This window comes from Nansenia antarctica (assembly GCF_963989245.1).
Source record: "Nansenia antarctica genome assembly, chromosome: 7".
NCBI classification, from domain to species: Eukaryota; Metazoa; Chordata; class Actinopteri; order Argentiniformes; family Microstomatidae; genus Nansenia; species Nansenia antarctica.
In genome coordinates, this window is record NC_137677.1 from 62,118,833 (window position 1) to 62,135,756 (window position 16,924).

The 16,924-nt window shown below is 41.9% G+C and overlaps 3 protein-coding genes across 3 annotated transcripts; 2 read left to right on the plus strand and 1 right to left on the minus strand.

Annotated features, from left to right (window-relative positions):
- Positions 1-2,494: 2,494 nt before the first annotated feature.
- LOC308162867 (gamma-crystallin M3-like) lies at positions 2,495-3,147 on the plus strand (the record flags this gene model as incomplete). Its single annotated transcript, XM_080537008.1, has 2 exons — positions 2,495-2,743; positions 2,836-3,147. The coding sequence occupies exons 1-2, from the start codon at positions 2,546-2,548 to the stop codon at positions 3,145-3,147; spliced, it is 510 nt and encodes a 169-aa protein (XP_080393134.1). The 5' UTR covers positions 2,495-2,545.
- An 8,241-nt stretch (positions 3,148-11,388) lies between these two features.
- Positions 11,389-12,053, minus strand: LOC308162868 (gamma-crystallin M3-like; the record flags this gene model as incomplete). Its single annotated transcript, XM_080537009.1, has 2 exons — positions 11,805-12,053; positions 11,389-11,709 (listed from the first exon to the last, which is right to left on the minus strand). The coding sequence occupies exons 1-2, from the start codon at positions 12,000-12,002 to the stop codon at positions 11,389-11,391; spliced, it is 519 nt and encodes a 172-aa protein (XP_080393135.1). The 5' UTR covers positions 12,003-12,053.
- A 3,776-nt stretch (positions 12,054-15,829) lies between these two features.
- LOC308162869 (gamma-crystallin M3-like) lies at positions 15,830-16,924 on the plus strand (the record flags this gene model as incomplete). The annotated part of the gene is made up of 2 exons (XM_080537010.1): positions 15,830-16,075; positions 16,610-16,924. Exons 1-2 carry the CDS (start codon positions 15,878-15,880, stop codon positions 16,922-16,924), a joined length of 513 nt encoding a protein of 170 aa, XP_080393136.1. The 5' UTR covers positions 15,830-15,877.

Consider the following 16,924-nt stretch of genomic DNA (forward strand, 5'->3'; position numbering starts at 1 on the left):
TTCATTCATTCATTCATTCATTCATTCATTCATTCATTCATTCATTCATTCATTCATTCATTCATTCATTCATTCATTCATCTACAGTACATAGTCTATCTTGCCCCAAGTCATGGCTCTCTACTCGAGTCTGACAAACTCAGAGTTATGTTTAAACTGAAATTGTTGATCGTTGTAGGACATTAGCCACTAACCGACTAACACTAAGACAAGCTAAATTGGGTGAAGGGCAGGCTGGCCGCACGCTTGGTGGATCGATATTGGCCCGGTTAGGACCACTATTACACTGATGATAACCTTATAAACTATAACTATTGCCAAATGAATTTTAAAATAAGAATAATAATTAGAAGAAGAAGAAGAAGATGATGAAGAAGAAGAAGAAAGAATAATAATAATAATAATAATAAAATAATACATAAATAATGATAATGTTTGGCCTTTCAACAACTTCTATACATACTCTGACCCCATATATCCGTGTGTGTGTGTGTGTGTGTGTGTGTGTGTGTGTGTGTGTGTGTGTGTGTGTGTGTGTGTGTGTGTATATGTGTGTGTGTGTGTGTGTGTGTGTGTGTGTGTGTGTGTGAGAGTGTATTGTTGTCATTATCATTGTTAATTAGTTTTTCTCTTTTGTTGCCTGTTTGTTCGTTTATGTTGTCATGGTGGCTGGCTCAATCCCCCTTCCTCCCTCTGTTTTCTAAGCAACTTTGTTATCCTTATGACTATACCTATTACTATTTGTATTTTCTTCTTTTTTTTTCATTGGTTTCTAATTGAATAATAATAATTATATAATAATAATATTAGTCACCCGAAGAAGGGCAGGGGGGGTGGCGGGGCCAAACAAACAAACAAACAAAAAACACAAGCTAAATCTGTGACAACGCCAATCCAATTCATACATACTGGAATTTGGCCAATAGTGAAGCAAAGTACCAAATGTTAAATGATTGAGTCTCTCCACTTCGCATGTTTGATGTTGGAACATACTTACTCAATGGGATGTACAGTAGTGCAATAATCAATAAGCCTCTAATAATAATCTCCCTGAATAAGTTGATTCCAAGTTCGCAACCCCTATCAGAACATGAAACGTTTTGTTTTTTTAATTGCTTGTGGATGAATCAAGTGGGGCAACATCTCTCCTGCCCTCATTGGCCATCCAGTAGGATGTTCGGTTGTTAAGTCTGACGTCAAACGTGACGTTTAGCAATTTCCGTGTCCAAAACCAGAAATTCCCTGCACCAGAGTACCAGTGCTAGAATGACAGTTCAATCGTTTTTTAAACTCGGATCTATTCATACAACAAGGGACACGGCACTTTCACGTTTTCCCCATATTGTCAGCGTCTTTGAGCCTCGGAAAAGCGCTATATAACTATAATGAATTATTATTATTCCTGAAGATTTCGAAGAGAGCGCCTCAGCCAAACTTTGGACCCGGAAACACGTCACGACTTAACAACCGAATAGATTATGATGTCACCCATGCAACAAAAAGGAGGAAGATAAACATGGAGATGATGAAAGCTGCATGGCTTGCAAGCTGCAAGATCATTCATTGATAAACATTTTACGACAGTGATGATGTCATGTATTCTGTCTACATTCAGCATCCACTTCATTTTAGACAGCGCTTCCACTCCAGTTGTATAAGCACAAATCACTCTATTAAACGTAGTCACTAATGTGAAGTTTTCTTTCTAGACATACATACACAAGTTTAACTCCAGAAGGTGATCATTTATTCTACATCGTAACATCTATGTTATCTACAGTAACTAATCATGGTAAATACATATAGATTTAATGTAATCAGGTGTGTATGCCTATAGATGCAAAAATCAGAATCAAGGCCCTTTTGAAATGGTTATGAATGAATGTTTTCATTGATTTGCACACACATTAACATATAGGAAGGACAACATTAAGAAATAAATGTCTGGCTTGTCGAGAAGCCAGTATTAATATGCAATAATGACTTTGGAGATTTCTCATCACTAGAACCTTCTAGATTTCTTTTTTTTTCCGTCTCTTGCGGATCCACCCCTTTTAAAATGCGACTAAGCACTATAAGCCTCTATAGAGTACCTGTAGCATGTTGCCGGCTCAGGGTTTTTTTACAATGGCTGCCATGTAGCTTTCAGTTTAGTCAGGTATAAAAGTAAGGGTTAAAACCGATAGGACATCAGTGTAGCAGCAGTTCAGCTCTGAGGAACAACAACCACCGCCATCATGATGGGCAAGGTCAGCATTGTAGCAGTTGTCTTTAGTTTCAAACCTTCAAACCCTCAGATTTTATGTTCAGAGAAATTATAGTATTGCGGCATTTGGAGACATTTTGAAAGTTATTCATGTTGATAGTGTATTCATATGGTTAGACTAGAGTTGAATGTAAGTTCATTATGTTGTGCAAAGTATTATTTGAATTTATAAATAGTATTAATACAAATACAAGTGATGTCTTTTTAACATCAGTCATTGTTTATTTTCAGATTATCTTCTACGAGGAGAGGAACTTCCAGGGTCGCAACTATGAGTGCATGACCGACTGCAATGACATGTCCTCTTACATGAGCCGCTGCCACTCCTGCAGGGTGGAGAGTGGCTTCTTCATGGTCTATGAGCGCAACAACTACATGGGAAACCAGTACTTCATGAAGAGGGGAGAGTACTCTGACTTCCAGCGTATGGGAATGGGATGGAGTGAGGGAATTAGGTCCTGCCGCATGATCCCCATGGTGAGTACAAATGGCTTTAAGTGAAAGGAAACACTTTACTTCCCTTTACTCTTAGTATGAACAATTATTATTTCTGTATTTTCCTGTTACAGCACAGAGGATCCTACAGGATGAGGATCTACGAGAGGGAGAGCTTCGGAGGTCAGATGCACGAGATGATGGATGACTGTGACTCCATCATGGATCGTTACCGTATGAACGACGTCCAGTCCTGCAACGTTATGGACGGCCACTGGCTGATGTACGAGCAGCCCAACTACAGAGGCAGGATGATGTACATGAGGCCTGGAGAGTACAGGAACTTCAGAGAGATGGGCATGGGCCAGGGAGGCCAGGGAGGCATGGGCCAGGGATCCATGAGGTGGATGAGCATGAGGCGTATCACCGAGAACATGTCCATGTAAATCACTAAGATGATGTACAAAAAAGCCAAACATTTTAAATAAAACCTTTTAGCAAAATTCAGCATTTCACATTTGTCTTGTTATTCTGAAGTAGAAGAAAAATCCATATTCCGAGAAATGGGCACGGGTATGTGTTTGATGGGTATGAGGTTCGTGAGCATGAGGCAGATTGGCGACGCATCGTCAGATTGGCGATTGCATCGTCTCCCCATCCCTCTCCCCATCCCCCCATAACCTGGGTGTCATCATTGACTCCACCCTTTCCTTCCAGTCCCACATCAACTCCATCACCAAAACTGCCTTCTTCCACCTAAAACACGTATCAAGACTCCAACCGTCCCTCACTGACTCTGTGGCCGAAACCCTCATACACGCCTTTATCACCTCCCGTCTGGATTGCTGCAACGGAGTCCTGTTCGGGGGTACCCAGGAAAGCCCTGGACAGGCTCCAGTATGTGCAGAACTCAGCTGCCAGGTTTCTCACACACACCAAGCCCTGGCAGCACATCAGCCCCACCCTCATCCACCTCCACTGGCTTCCGGTCAAGTTCCACATCACTTACAAAATCCTTCTGCTCAATTACAAATCCCTCCATGCCTGCGCCCCCCAGTTCCTAACTGACCTCCTCACCCAACATACCCCTTCTCGGAACCTGCGGTCCATTATTATTATTATTATTATTATTATTATATTGCTGAAATGTGTCTTTCTAATTAATCTTTATTCTGGAAAATCATGGAAGGTTTACAAAAAATCGTTAAATGTATAACGCCCTGAGAGTCTGGGTCATTCTAAGGTGCCACTTCATATTTTCATGAAATTAGTGCATACGTGGATAGTTCTCTTAATAGCCAATGGTTTAATCTACTGCAGGGATAGAGTTTTTTTTTATTCCATTTCCAAGTAACATGGTGCAGGAAAATAAGGACTCACAAGTGACTGCAGCTACCTTATGGGATGCAGTAAGAGTTACTTTAAGACACAAGACAACTCACTGACTGCGTTTACATGCACACCATATTCCTGTATTAGGGTTAGGAATGTGCTCAATATTCAATTGGGTAAGAGTCATGTAAACATGTACGGAACCCGATTAAGGCCATATTCCGATTCAGCAATATTCCGATTAAGACCCCTGGCATATGCCTGTTTGAATCGGAATATTGTGACATGTAAACGCAGTGTCTGTTGTGATTACTGACACCTTTTTTGACACCTTTCATTTTTATAAAAATCTATCAAGTGCATATTTCTCCATTTAGTGATGGCATTGACACTTTTCTACACTCTGAGCTGCCTAAGGCCTCTTTAGTTGATGAAGTGTTTTAAATGCTTCCTTCTCCTCTGAAGAAGTCTACGATGTTATCAAGGCAATGCCCTCTGGGAAATGTCCTGGCCTTGACAGGTTTTATTTAATTGTATTTAAGTTTTTGGGTCAGAACTTCAGCCAATTGTTTTTCCAATGGTAAATGACTTCATGGACTGCAATGTTTTTTTTGAAAGATGCAGCCATTACACTTGTCAGTCGCATGGCAATCCGCAGCCCAGGGGGGTGGCAGGGCAGAGGCAGCCCAGGGGGGTGGCAGGGCAGAGGGGGTGGCAGCCCAGGGGGGTGGCAGGGCAGAGGCAGCCCAGGGGGGTGGCAGGGCAGAGGCTCCCGTAGCAGCGCCTACGTCCCCTCAGGCGGTTCACCGTGAACCTCGACTTCCGCCTCTCAAGCGGTATGACGGGCGACTGAACAGCGTGCAGAGTGTCTGGTAAGAGTTGAACTAAAAAGCAAGCACCTATTTTGCTTAGACTTGGCATTACCATAGGCCAAGTCTAAGCAAGACTACAATAGGCCCAAATGTTGTATTCAAGTTTCCAAAGTAAGCAATACAATTTCAGATACGACTTGCTGCATTGACTATTTTGAGTTATTAGTCAGTTTTGCTGGTAACAAAGACTTTGTTATTTTGTTAAAGACAAAAGTACTGTGATGCAAATGTGTGTTTAATTGTTCAGCATTTCATAAATATTATTTTTCTTTATTAAGCAATGCTGGTAACAAAGACCATATTGTTATTTTGTTACAGACAAAAGTAGGCTACTGTGATGCAAATAACAATTAATTGTGCAGTTATCATTTTATACAAAAACATTGTTCACCACTTGATAAATACTATTTTCCTTTATTAATCAGTTTTGCTGGTAAGAATTACCCACAAACATGGAAAAAACATAATATTTGATGGTTATTTGATAATATCTGTGCATCCATGGAATATTGTTTTTATTTAATACAGTTACTAGCCTACTTATATTTCTTAGATAGATAAAAGATGAAAAGATGTCTGGCCACTGATTTTAATCACAAACTTCCGCCTGGCCCTCAGTAAGTTTGAATGTGATACTCCTGCACTAGATTGTAAAAATCTAACTGTCTGGCCAGGTCTGACTCTATTGACATAAGTGACACATGCTACTCTGCAGCAAAAAAAATGATTCTGCCTAAAAGGGGAAATGTCCGCGCACCCTGGCAGTGCTACGAAAACATTGGGGAACACTGACTGCAGACCAAATGTCTGCAACGTCTCAAGCTATTTAGTTGGGCACTTCTCACCCTCAGAGTCAGACACGAAAGACTCGAATTGGATGAGTTCGTTGGCAAAGTTTATGTCCAGGTCTGATGTATATGCAGCAGAGAGTGCATTTACCTTTTCCACTATGGCATCACTGTTAGACACCTGGTCTGACATAAACAGGACACCAAAGAGACTGGTCAAACACTTGTAAGTGTCAAAGCGATGTTCAAGGCATGCCACTAGCTCTATTAATCTGCAAATGTTATGTGTTTCCTCTTTCGCTGAAGATCGTTCTTATAGGACTGAGTGACACCTGTCACATTTAAGGCTGCCCTATCAAAAGTCTCAAACTGGTCTCGCTGTCCCGTCACAAAATCCTTCAACAAAGATAAAAGCTGTGCTGCTACATACAGAGATGTCAATATCACTTTTCTGTAGGTTCATGCAAGTGTGATGTCGCAGAAATTTACCATCTCTAAGGTATCCAATGTATCACATAGTCCAGCGTCCTCAATTCAAGTATCTCTTTCCTCATTTTCATCAGTGCACATACCATCGAAGGCCGCTCTAATGTGGGTGTAATTTCTCCACAGTGCCTTGGTTGACTCTGCCCGAGCACTCCAGACTCCAAAGACTTTGTCCCATCTGTGTGTGGATGAAGAGCAAAATTTGTATTATATAGTGACTGCAACATGTTAAAAAAAACTCATGAGCCTCTGCGCTACTGCAACCCTAACCCCTAAGGTGTTAACACCAACTAAGTTAAGTGAATGTGCTGCGCAAAGCACATACTCTATCAGAGTTTTTGTTTTGTTTCAGGTGGGCCTGTAATCCATTGTATTTTCCTGACATGTTGCTTGCATTGTCATGCCACTGACCTCTACAGTTTCAGAGCTCCAACCCAAGGCCCTCCACCCAGTGGTGTAGTCTAGTTTTTTCTAGTGGGTATACTGTGTTTTTTCCCTCCCAGCCTCATATCGTTCATTTCAGAACGCCATAAAAATACATCTGCGCTCCCTGTCTAACGTTATATATATAAATAACATGTTATAAGGCTGATCTGTGCATGATAGTGCTGCATTTTGACATAATATTTCATGTCGCATCTCCCCCTGTTGATGGTATATGACGCTATAGTCAGTCCCAATGGTCCAAAAGTCAAGTGCTTCGTAACACAGACTGGTGAATTTTATGAATGAAAGTGAAAGTTCTGTCACAAAACGCTGTTACGTATCCTCACACATTTTTAAGTGGGTATCCTTGGCCTTTCCTAGTGGGTATACGGCGTAGTCCTGCGTATCACGTAGACCACACCACTGCCTCCACCATCAAAGTCACAGTCTGCTAAACTTTTACCAGTGTGGTTGTCAATTGGCTCAAAGCCTAGGAATCACTCCTCCACATTCCTGAAACTGAAACTGGGTATTTTTCACTGAGGTTTTGGAAGGGGACTGCTCCTCTTTCAACAAGCACTAACATAACAATGTCACAGGAAGTGCTTGGCCATAATGCAGGGTCAGTGACCTCACGGCACCAGGAATGGCTTGGTTGCTGATTTGATTCTTGTGAACTGCCCAACTGGTGGAGGTGGAAATTATGTTTTTTGTATACCATTAGAATCAGAATCAGAATTATTTTTATTGGCAAGTATATTTGCACATACAGGAAGTATTGACTTGGTGAGGTTGGTGCATACAACATAAAAAACAATAATATATAACCAAACTATTTTATTTAAAAGAACAATAATGATGTAGGCTGTAAATTAGAATAAATGTAAAACTAATATAAATTACACTGTCAGTGTGTGTGTGTGTGTGTGTGTGTGTGTGTGTGTGTGTGTGTGTGTGTGTGTGTGTGTGTGTGTGTGTGTGTGTGACGGCGGGGGGGTGGAAGTCTCAGAGTCAATGAGAGGCAGGGGGCTTGTTTGTGAGGTCCAGGGGCGGCGCTAGGGGGTGGCTACTGGGGCTCAAGCCCCGGATGTTTTCTGAAAAGCCCCGAATGTTTTACTTTAAAAAAAAGTTTAAAAAAATAATTTAAAAAAACATCTCTCGTGAGTAACGTGCAGTACCGGAGTCCAACAGAGAGGCAGCAGCTGCGCGACATTAGCCTGCATACTGCGTAGCCTACCCTGCCCTGAAGAAGAAGTGATCTCAATCAGTGCCTGACTTGCAAAAGTGTAAGGATGGATATCCCAAAGTTGTTTTCAACAAAACAAGCGCCAAGAACTGTTGCAGCAGCCGTATCAGCAGCTGACAACAATGACATCACCAGCAGTGATGACATAGATGATGTTTCAGGTTTGTGAATCTTATTAGAAAGGTGACTGACTCACTGACACTACTTTTCCGGTTTGCTAATGCTAGCTGGCTATCATAACATAACGTTATGTTAATGAAAATGAAACATAGCAAGGTACTGTTACGGTACATGGTAAGAAATCAAACAAAGGATAATACTTATACAAATAAAGTGAATAACAGGCTGATAGTCTTTGATATCTGCACTCTGGTTGACTGAGTAACAAGTGAAAAAGAATGATGTAACGTTAATGTTACAGCTAGTAAACATGGAGTAACCACATTAAGTATGCCCTTATGGTAGTATGTATGTATACAGAACATGACTCAAATCTATCCTAAGATGTAACGCTAACTAACTAAGTTTGTTTAATGTCCCAGGGGGGATTTGATTTCACAGTACTATACACAGGCCAACAATACATGTAATATATCGTCATATAACACAGGACAAGACTCTAAATACAATATAAGTGGTGAGCACAGAGTCTGCCCTGATATACATACTGTAACATAACTAGCCTCAGCCCATCAATGATGTAATTCTATACAAATATAAATGATGGTGACTGACAGGGGGAGCTACGTGTGCTGACCTCCCTCTGTGCCCAGAACCACCACAATTAGTTTGCTTCATTAAAGGGTGTGAATGTATATGTGTTCTCCAGTGCCTTTTGTCCGCTTTAAGGTGGTGGTAAGTTGAAGGTTGAAGGCAAAATTTTCCAGCGCTCCGCGCGCACATTAGATTCTCCCTCTGGGCTAAGCCCCGGATCTCCTACGATCCTAAATCCGCCCCTGGTGAGGTCCACTGACATGGGGAAGAAACTGTTCAGGTGGCGCCATGTTTTGGAACCTTTTTCCGGATGGAAGTCTTTGGAAGAGGTGGTGACCGAGGTGGGAAGGATCAGCCATGATCTCTCCTGCTCTCTTACTGGTCCTGGAGGGGAACAGGTCCAGGAGAGATGGCAGGTTGCAGCCGATGACCTTCTCGGCTGACCGAATAATCCGCTGACTAGGCCAGTCCAACACCTGTATTTTCTTCCTCTTGAACCAGTTGAGTCTCCTTTGCAGTATGTTTTGGATCGTTGTCCTGCTGGAAGATCCACCCGCGTCTCAGTCTCATCATCCTGGTGGATGGCATACAGATTCTTCTCAAGAATTTCCCATGGCTCCATTCATCTTCCCTTCGATAATGTGTGACGCCAGACAGTGTTTTGATAAAACACAGATATGTCCCCATAACCATAAATGGGATTGACAGGCATGGGGTAGATCTACAGACAGGTTGTAGATTGACAGATAGGGGGTAGACCTATAGACAGGGGGGTAGACCACTCACCTAATGGAAGAAGGGGTAGTGGTGGTCTAGTGGATAGTGAGTTGGACTTGGGATCGGAAGGTTGTGAGTTCAAATCCCGCCTGAAGCCACACCACTACTAGTGTGCCCTTGGGTAAGGCACTTAGCCCTCAGTTACTCCAGGGGGAATGTCCCTGTAATTCGTAATTGTAAGTCGCTTTGGATAAAAGCGTCTGCTAAATGGCAAAATTAATTAATTAATTAAAATAAATTAAATTCATTAATTAATAAGAAGGCGGATTTGGTGACAGACTTGATGTGGGATTGGAAGGAAAGGGTAGAGTCAAGGACGACACCCAGGTCACTGGCGACCAGTGGCCTTCATGCTGCGGAGTTCAGTGGGGAACCAGGGGGCAGGGCGGGTGAAGGAAACAGTCCGGGTTTTGAGGGGGGCGAGGGAGGGTTGAGGGATAGGGCAGGTGGGACGCTATGAGTTTGGGTAGGGCCGGTGCACTCACATACTTGATGTTCCTAAACTAGATGGTACGTTTTGGGTGTAGTTTGGGTCCCTCCTCACCCACCAGTGCATCGATGGAACTGCCCCCCCCTACCTCAAGGAACTCCTCCATACCCCTCAGACCTCCTCACGCACCCTCCGTTCTACTGCCACCAACCTCCTCAAAACCCCCAGGACCAAGCTCCGCACCACGGGAGATCGGGCCTTCTGCTCGGCTGCTCCCAGGCTGTGGAATTCTCTCCCTGACCACCTAAGGGCACCACAGTCCGTGGATGCTTTTAAACGAGGCCTTAAAACCCACCTTTTTAATAGAGCCTTTTTTTAAGCCGTTGAATTGAAAAAGTTTATTGTTTTTAATTGTAGCACTCTGAGATTTCTTATGTAAAGTGCTTTTATAAATAAAATGTATTATTATTATTATTATTATTGTAGTCTGGGCAGGGAGTCAGGAACAGTGAATTCGGTTGTTAAGTCGTGACGTGTTTCCGGGTCCAAAGTTGGCTGAGGCGCTCTCTTCGAAATGCCTCAGTAATAATAATAATTCATTATATTTATATAGCGCTTTTCCGAGGCTCAAAGACCCTGACAATATGGGGAAAACGGGAAAGTGCTGTGTCCCTTGTTGTATGAATAGATCCGAGTCTAAAAAACGATTGAACTGTCATTCTACCGCTGTAGTACACTGGTACTCTGGTGCAGGGAATTTCTGGTTTGAACCCGGAAATTGCTAAACGTCACATTTGACGTCAGACTTAACAACCGAATAGGATGGCCTGATGGTCAGATACAGCTAGGTCCAGGCACTGTAAGCAGGAGGGCGGTGGGCCAGTGGAGCACACCAGGTCCAGGGTGTGGCCTCTGATGAAACGCCAGCAACAAATATTAACAGCTAAGAGCTAGAGGCTAAATATGGCACATCGCTACAAAAACATCTAACTGCATTTTTCAACACATCACAACATGCCAATAGAACATCAACATGCTAAAAACTACAATTATAAGATGATCAAACAGTCCTTGATTTTGAACACATCCCAAAACGAAAGTATGTCTACAAAGTAGCTAACCTAACCCTAACCCTAACCCTACGGCAAATGAGAACAGTGCAATCCAATCCACAAATTAGAAGTATTTAGTGATCCACACTAAAAAAATAAAACAAGAACAAATTAAAACATGAAATTGGAATTGATGTTAAATTAATGTTGAAACTGTGGAGGAATATTAATTAGTTGGCTGAGTGGTAATGGGCTATCATCAGGACCGAATTCAATTTGGAAAATAATTCCAGGATATGAAATGGCACTTTAGAATGACTCTCGGGGCGTTATACTGTACATTTAAAGATGTTCCCAATAAAGACTTGTTAGAAAGACACATTTCAGTAATATGCTTCATTCTCATGCATCAAACCCATATCAAACCCATACGTATGCTCATGCCCATCTTTCCGAATCTGTATTTTTTTCACACTTCAAAATAACAAGACAAATGTGCAATACCAAATTTAGCAAAAAGGTTTTATTTAAAAAGTTTGGATTTTTTGTGCATCATCTTGTGATTTACATGTTGTTGGACATGTTGTCGGTGATACGCCTCATGCTCTGCCACCTCATGGATCCCTGGCCCATGCCTCCCTGGCCTCCCTGGCCTCCCATGCCCATATCTCTGAAGTTCCTGTACTCTCCAGGCCTCATGTACATCATCCTGCCTCTGTAGTTGGGCTGCTCGTACATCAGCCAGTGGCCGTCCATAACGTTGCAGGACTGGCAGTCGTTCATACGGTAACGATCCATGACATTGTCACAGTCATCATTCATCTCGTGCATCTGACCTCCGAAGCTCTCCTTCTCGTAGATCCTCATCTTGTAGGATCCTCTGTGCTGTAACAGGAAAAATAAAAATAAAAATAATTATTCATTACCAAGAGTAAAGGGAATTAAAGTGTATGCCTTCACTTAAAGCTATTTGTACTCACCATGGGGATCATGCGGCAGGACCTCATGCCGTCGGTCCATCCCATTCCCATACGCTGGCAATCAGAGTACTCTCCCCTCCTCATGAAGTACTGGTTTCCCATGTAGTTGGTGCGGTCGTACACCATGAAGAAGCCACTCTCCACCTTGCAGGAGTGGCAGCGGCTCATGTACGAGGACATGTCATTGCAGTCGCTCATGCACTCATAGTTGCGACCCTGGAAGTTCTTGTCCTCGTAGAAGATAATCTGAAAATAAACATGACTTAATAATTAGCGCAATATAATTAATTTACATTTAATCCAGTATACAGTAACTATATGAATACACTATAAATATAAATAACGTTCAACATTTCCCACCCTGCCCATGGTAATGGTTGCTAAAGACAACTGCTACAATGCTGACCTTGCCCATCATGATGGCGGTTGGTGGTTGATGTTTCTCAGAGCTGAACTGCTGCTACACTGATGTCCTGACTGTTTCAACCCTTACTTTTATACCTGACTGAACTGAAAGACTGCATGGCACCCATTGTAAAAAACCCTGAGTTGGCAACATGCTACCAGTATAGAGGCCTATAGATTGTTGAGGTAAAAGGGGTGGATCCCCAAGAGACTTTAGACTTTACAGCATTTTAGCAGTTTTTAGGGGAGGTTTTTTTCCAACAGGCACAACACTGCACAATGTCTTTACCTCTTCATTTTGTCTGACCTCTTTGTTAATGTGTGTGAAAATCAATGAATGAAATACATTCTAACAATTTCAAAAGAACCTTGATTCTGAATTTTGGGAATCTCTCTCTCTCACACACACACACACACACACACACACACACACACACACTGACTCTACTCATTACATGAACTCTATGTTCAATTGTCATGATCAGTTACAGTAGATGACATAGATGTTAAGATATACAGTATAGAGGCCTGAATTAACACAGTGTGAAGCTCTAGGGTGAGCACACTCCTCCCACTTTACATGTAAAAAAGTTAACCGCGTGAACACACACACACACACACACACACAGACATGACTATATTCAAGACAGGGTGTGAATATAAAGTCCAGTCATTGGAAGACTTGTTTTGTCAAGCAATATTAAACTCCAGCTAAATACAAATTAAGCCTATTTCAAAGCTGTGTGAGACAAACAATACTAATTGAGTGTATAGCAAATGATTTCATTAATGCAGTTTCACCTGCACAGCATAGCCTAAATAATATCTAAAAACAACACACTAATACTTAGGGTTTGGCCGATGAAGTACTCATGAAATGTATTGAGTGTGTGTCACAGCTTTAACCTCACATGGGCTGCACACACACACACACACACACACACACACACACACACACACACACACACAGGGGTGTGTTTGGGTGTTGAGAAAACACGGTAAGAGCAGGCAGCTGAGCTGAGTGAGTGGAGCACACCCGAATGCAGTGAGTGAGATTGAGAATAACAAACCAGCTAGCTACATTCAATTCAATTCAACTTTATTGGCCATGTGCAGTGCACTAGGAACATGATTTGGTATTCAACCATACTAAACAAGCTACAGTACATACAACAACAACACAACAACACAACAATACTCAAGACAAAATATACAGTACCAATATGAGTGGATATTATGAATAAATACTGTACAACTAAGTGCAAGAACATGTAAAGTGCAAGGTACAATGATCAGCAGTTATTGAGAAGGGCTATGGCTTTGGGGAAAAAACTGTTCAAGTTCGACCTCGTCTTTTATCAGTTCCCGACCGAGTGTCAATTTCTACCAATCCAAGAGCCACAACACAGCAAAGAGGGAGAGAAACAGAGAGAAACACTGTTTCAGATCCATAAATATCAAACCGACCACAGTGTCACATGTGACAGCAGCTGGTGTTTTGTGTAACAAGTAGACCACGGCCATTTTTCAGTTTTTGTTTGACACATTATGAAAGTACAGATTGTAAGCCTTCAAATGATGTGTCATGCATTGAAATATTGTGTCACACAACGAAAAAAGGTGAAGAAGAAATTTGAATGTTGGTACAATTCTTCACAGGCAGGTAATCGTGAGCTTAGAATGATAAGGTTCTATCTCCGTTCAGGGTAGTTCAGAGATATTGAGCGTCAAAGTTTTTACATTCCATTATGTTTTGTGAGATGGAACCTTTGTATTTTATGAATTACTAACTCCAAAATGTCAACATTTAAAAAATAACACCACACAGGCATTAATAAACACCTAATGGATCAGATTATGTAAAAAAAAAAACTCAATTTTGACAAAAATGGAGATAGAACCTTATAATTCTAACGTCACGTAATAGCTGCACCCCCAACCACTCCCCCAGGACTACCACAAGATTCATGCTTTTTTATTGCCATGTGTGCCAAAGGTTTATTACATCCCATTATACAAGTACAAGAGAGTCAAATTCTTATGGCTTCAGTTCCGGTCGACATTGCAGCAGCAAGAGAAAACAAAATGGCAATATTTATCAAAGGAAACAATAAGGAAGATACAATTGAGCAATACAATAATAGAATAGTAAAAAAAGAATAATGTTGTGTCCATGTGTATGTGTTACGGTACATGTGGGAAAACTTAGGGTTAGGTGCTAGGGTGCTACGGTTAGGGTTAGGGGTAGGGTTAGGGGTAGGGTTAGGGTTAGGGTTAAGGTTAGGGTTAGGGTTAAGGTTAGGGTTAAGGTTAGGGTTAGGGTTAGGGTTAGGGTTAGGGTTACCGTAGGGTTAAGGTTACCGTTAGGTTAGGGGAATAAAAGGCCCTGCTTGCCAGAAGGCTCGCAGAATGCACGGACACACTAATCTTTTATTTTTTTCTCTACTTTCAGATCTTTGTTCAGATTATGTCGTCGACCATCCATAATTCAAGATTCAAGGATCTCCGGCTTCAGAATTTCAGTATGTATCCAGGTAAGCACCCATTTTAACTGTATTTTTTATTTTATTTTTAAACTTCTATCGGATCACAGGTAAGTGTTTATTTCCTTTACAGATTTTTTTCAGGACTGGACTGTACATATTAAATGAGAGGTAAGTTTTTATATTTCATTTAAACCACTGGGTGAAATTGTGTTTAGTTCCTTAATCCAGTGTCTTTCCCTCATCATTCTCTGTCTTTTTGACCAACAGGTTCCAGATTCCAGGCCTACAATCAGGAGATTCTCCCTACCATGATCTCTAAAATGTTCGTACAGTAGGGTGGATTCCTCAATCCGATTTACCCTGTAAAGGTGCTGTTTTAAACGTTCACAAAGTTTGTTCTTAGTTTCACCAATGTACCATTTAGAACAGACCCCACATTTTATTCCATATACCAGGTTTGAGGACTCCAAACCCAGAACATTCCAGATTGGAGCCCCTTTGTCTGTATATATGTTCGTAATGTATTTTGGTGTTTTTAAATGTCTTTTTATTATTGATACTGTGTAGTGGGAGATGTTGTAGGAGTTGGAGAGGACAAAGGGAACGGAGACTAGTAGCATGTTACCAAAAAACACACATTAACAAAGACAGGAGACAAATTAAGGAATAAATGTTAGGGTTATCGAGAAGCTTCCCCAATAAAGTGCTAAAATACCAAAATTACTAGAACATCCCTTGGGGTTGCAGGGGTTTAAAATGTGACTAAGCACCTCAACACTCTAAAGGCTTCTATACATGTAGCATGTTGCCGGCTCAGGGGTTTTTACAATGGGTGCCATGCAGTCTTTCAGTTCAGGTCAGGTATAAAAGTAAGGGTTAAAACAGACAGGACATCAGTGTAGCAGCAGTTCAGCTCTGAGAAACAACCACCACCACCATCACAATGGGCAAGGTCAGCATTGTAGCAGTGTTATGTTCTGAGAAACAATCGCAAAAAAAAAATATTTGTTTTTTTAAGTTATTTATATTGATAGTGTATTCATATGGTTACTGGGTTAAATGTATATTATTATATTGTGCTAAATATTATTTGAATGTATAAATATTATAAATACAACTCGTGCTCATTTTCAGATTACCTTCTACGAGGAGAGGAACTTCCAGGGTCGCAACTATGAGTGCATGAGCGACTGCAATGACATGTCCTCTTACATGAGCCGCTGCCAGTCCTGCAGGGTGGACAGTGGTTTCTTCATGGTCTATGACCGCAACAACTACATGGGAAACCAGTACTTCATGAGGAGGGGAGAGTACTCTGACTTCCAGCGTATGGGAATGGGATGGAGTGACGGAATTAGGTCCTGCCGCATGATCCCCATGGTGAGTACAAATGGCTCTAAGTGAAGGCATACACTTTACTTCCCTTTACTCTTAGTATGAATATTCCCGGACAAGCCCCCATGTCACACCTTTGGCTCTAAAGGTGGCGCAAAATGAGGGAGACCGAGACCGGAGTGGGGAAAAAGATTTAACAAAAAGATGTATTACTTGACTCAAGATCAAAGTAACTGTTTAACATAAATTAAATGGAGTGTGTCAATCAGTATATCAGTGGTGTGTGTATATATGGATGAGTGGAATATGTAGTGAAAGCCGTGTTGTCAGTGTAAACCAAAAATGCCACACAAAAGCCACAACAAAACAGAATAGTGAGCGTGGAGAGCAAGAAAGGCCCACAGGAATGGAGAAGCAGGGCTTATGTTTGCAGCCACTGGAGCCATCAGCAGGTGTGGCTGGTCAGGCCTAATGAGACCAGGTGATCGTTCTCCAACCTGTAGAGGGCAGCAAACAGAGGCCACACACCAAAACAACCAGCATCCATGACAATATTTTTTTTGTATTTTCCCGTAACAGCACAGAGGATCCTACAGGATGAGGATCTACGAGAGGGAGAGCTTCGGAGGTCAGATGCACGAGATGATGGACGACTGTGACTCCATCCAGGAGCGTTACCGCATGAACGACTGCCAGTCCTGCAACGTTATGGACGGCCACTGGCTGATGTTTGAGCAGCCCAACTACAGAGGCAGGATGATGTACATGAGGCCTGGAGAGTACAGGAACTTCAGAGAGATGGGCATGGGCATGGGCATGGGAGGCATGAGCCAGGGATCCATGAGGTGGATGAGCATGATGCGTATCACCGAGAACATGTCCATGAACATGTAA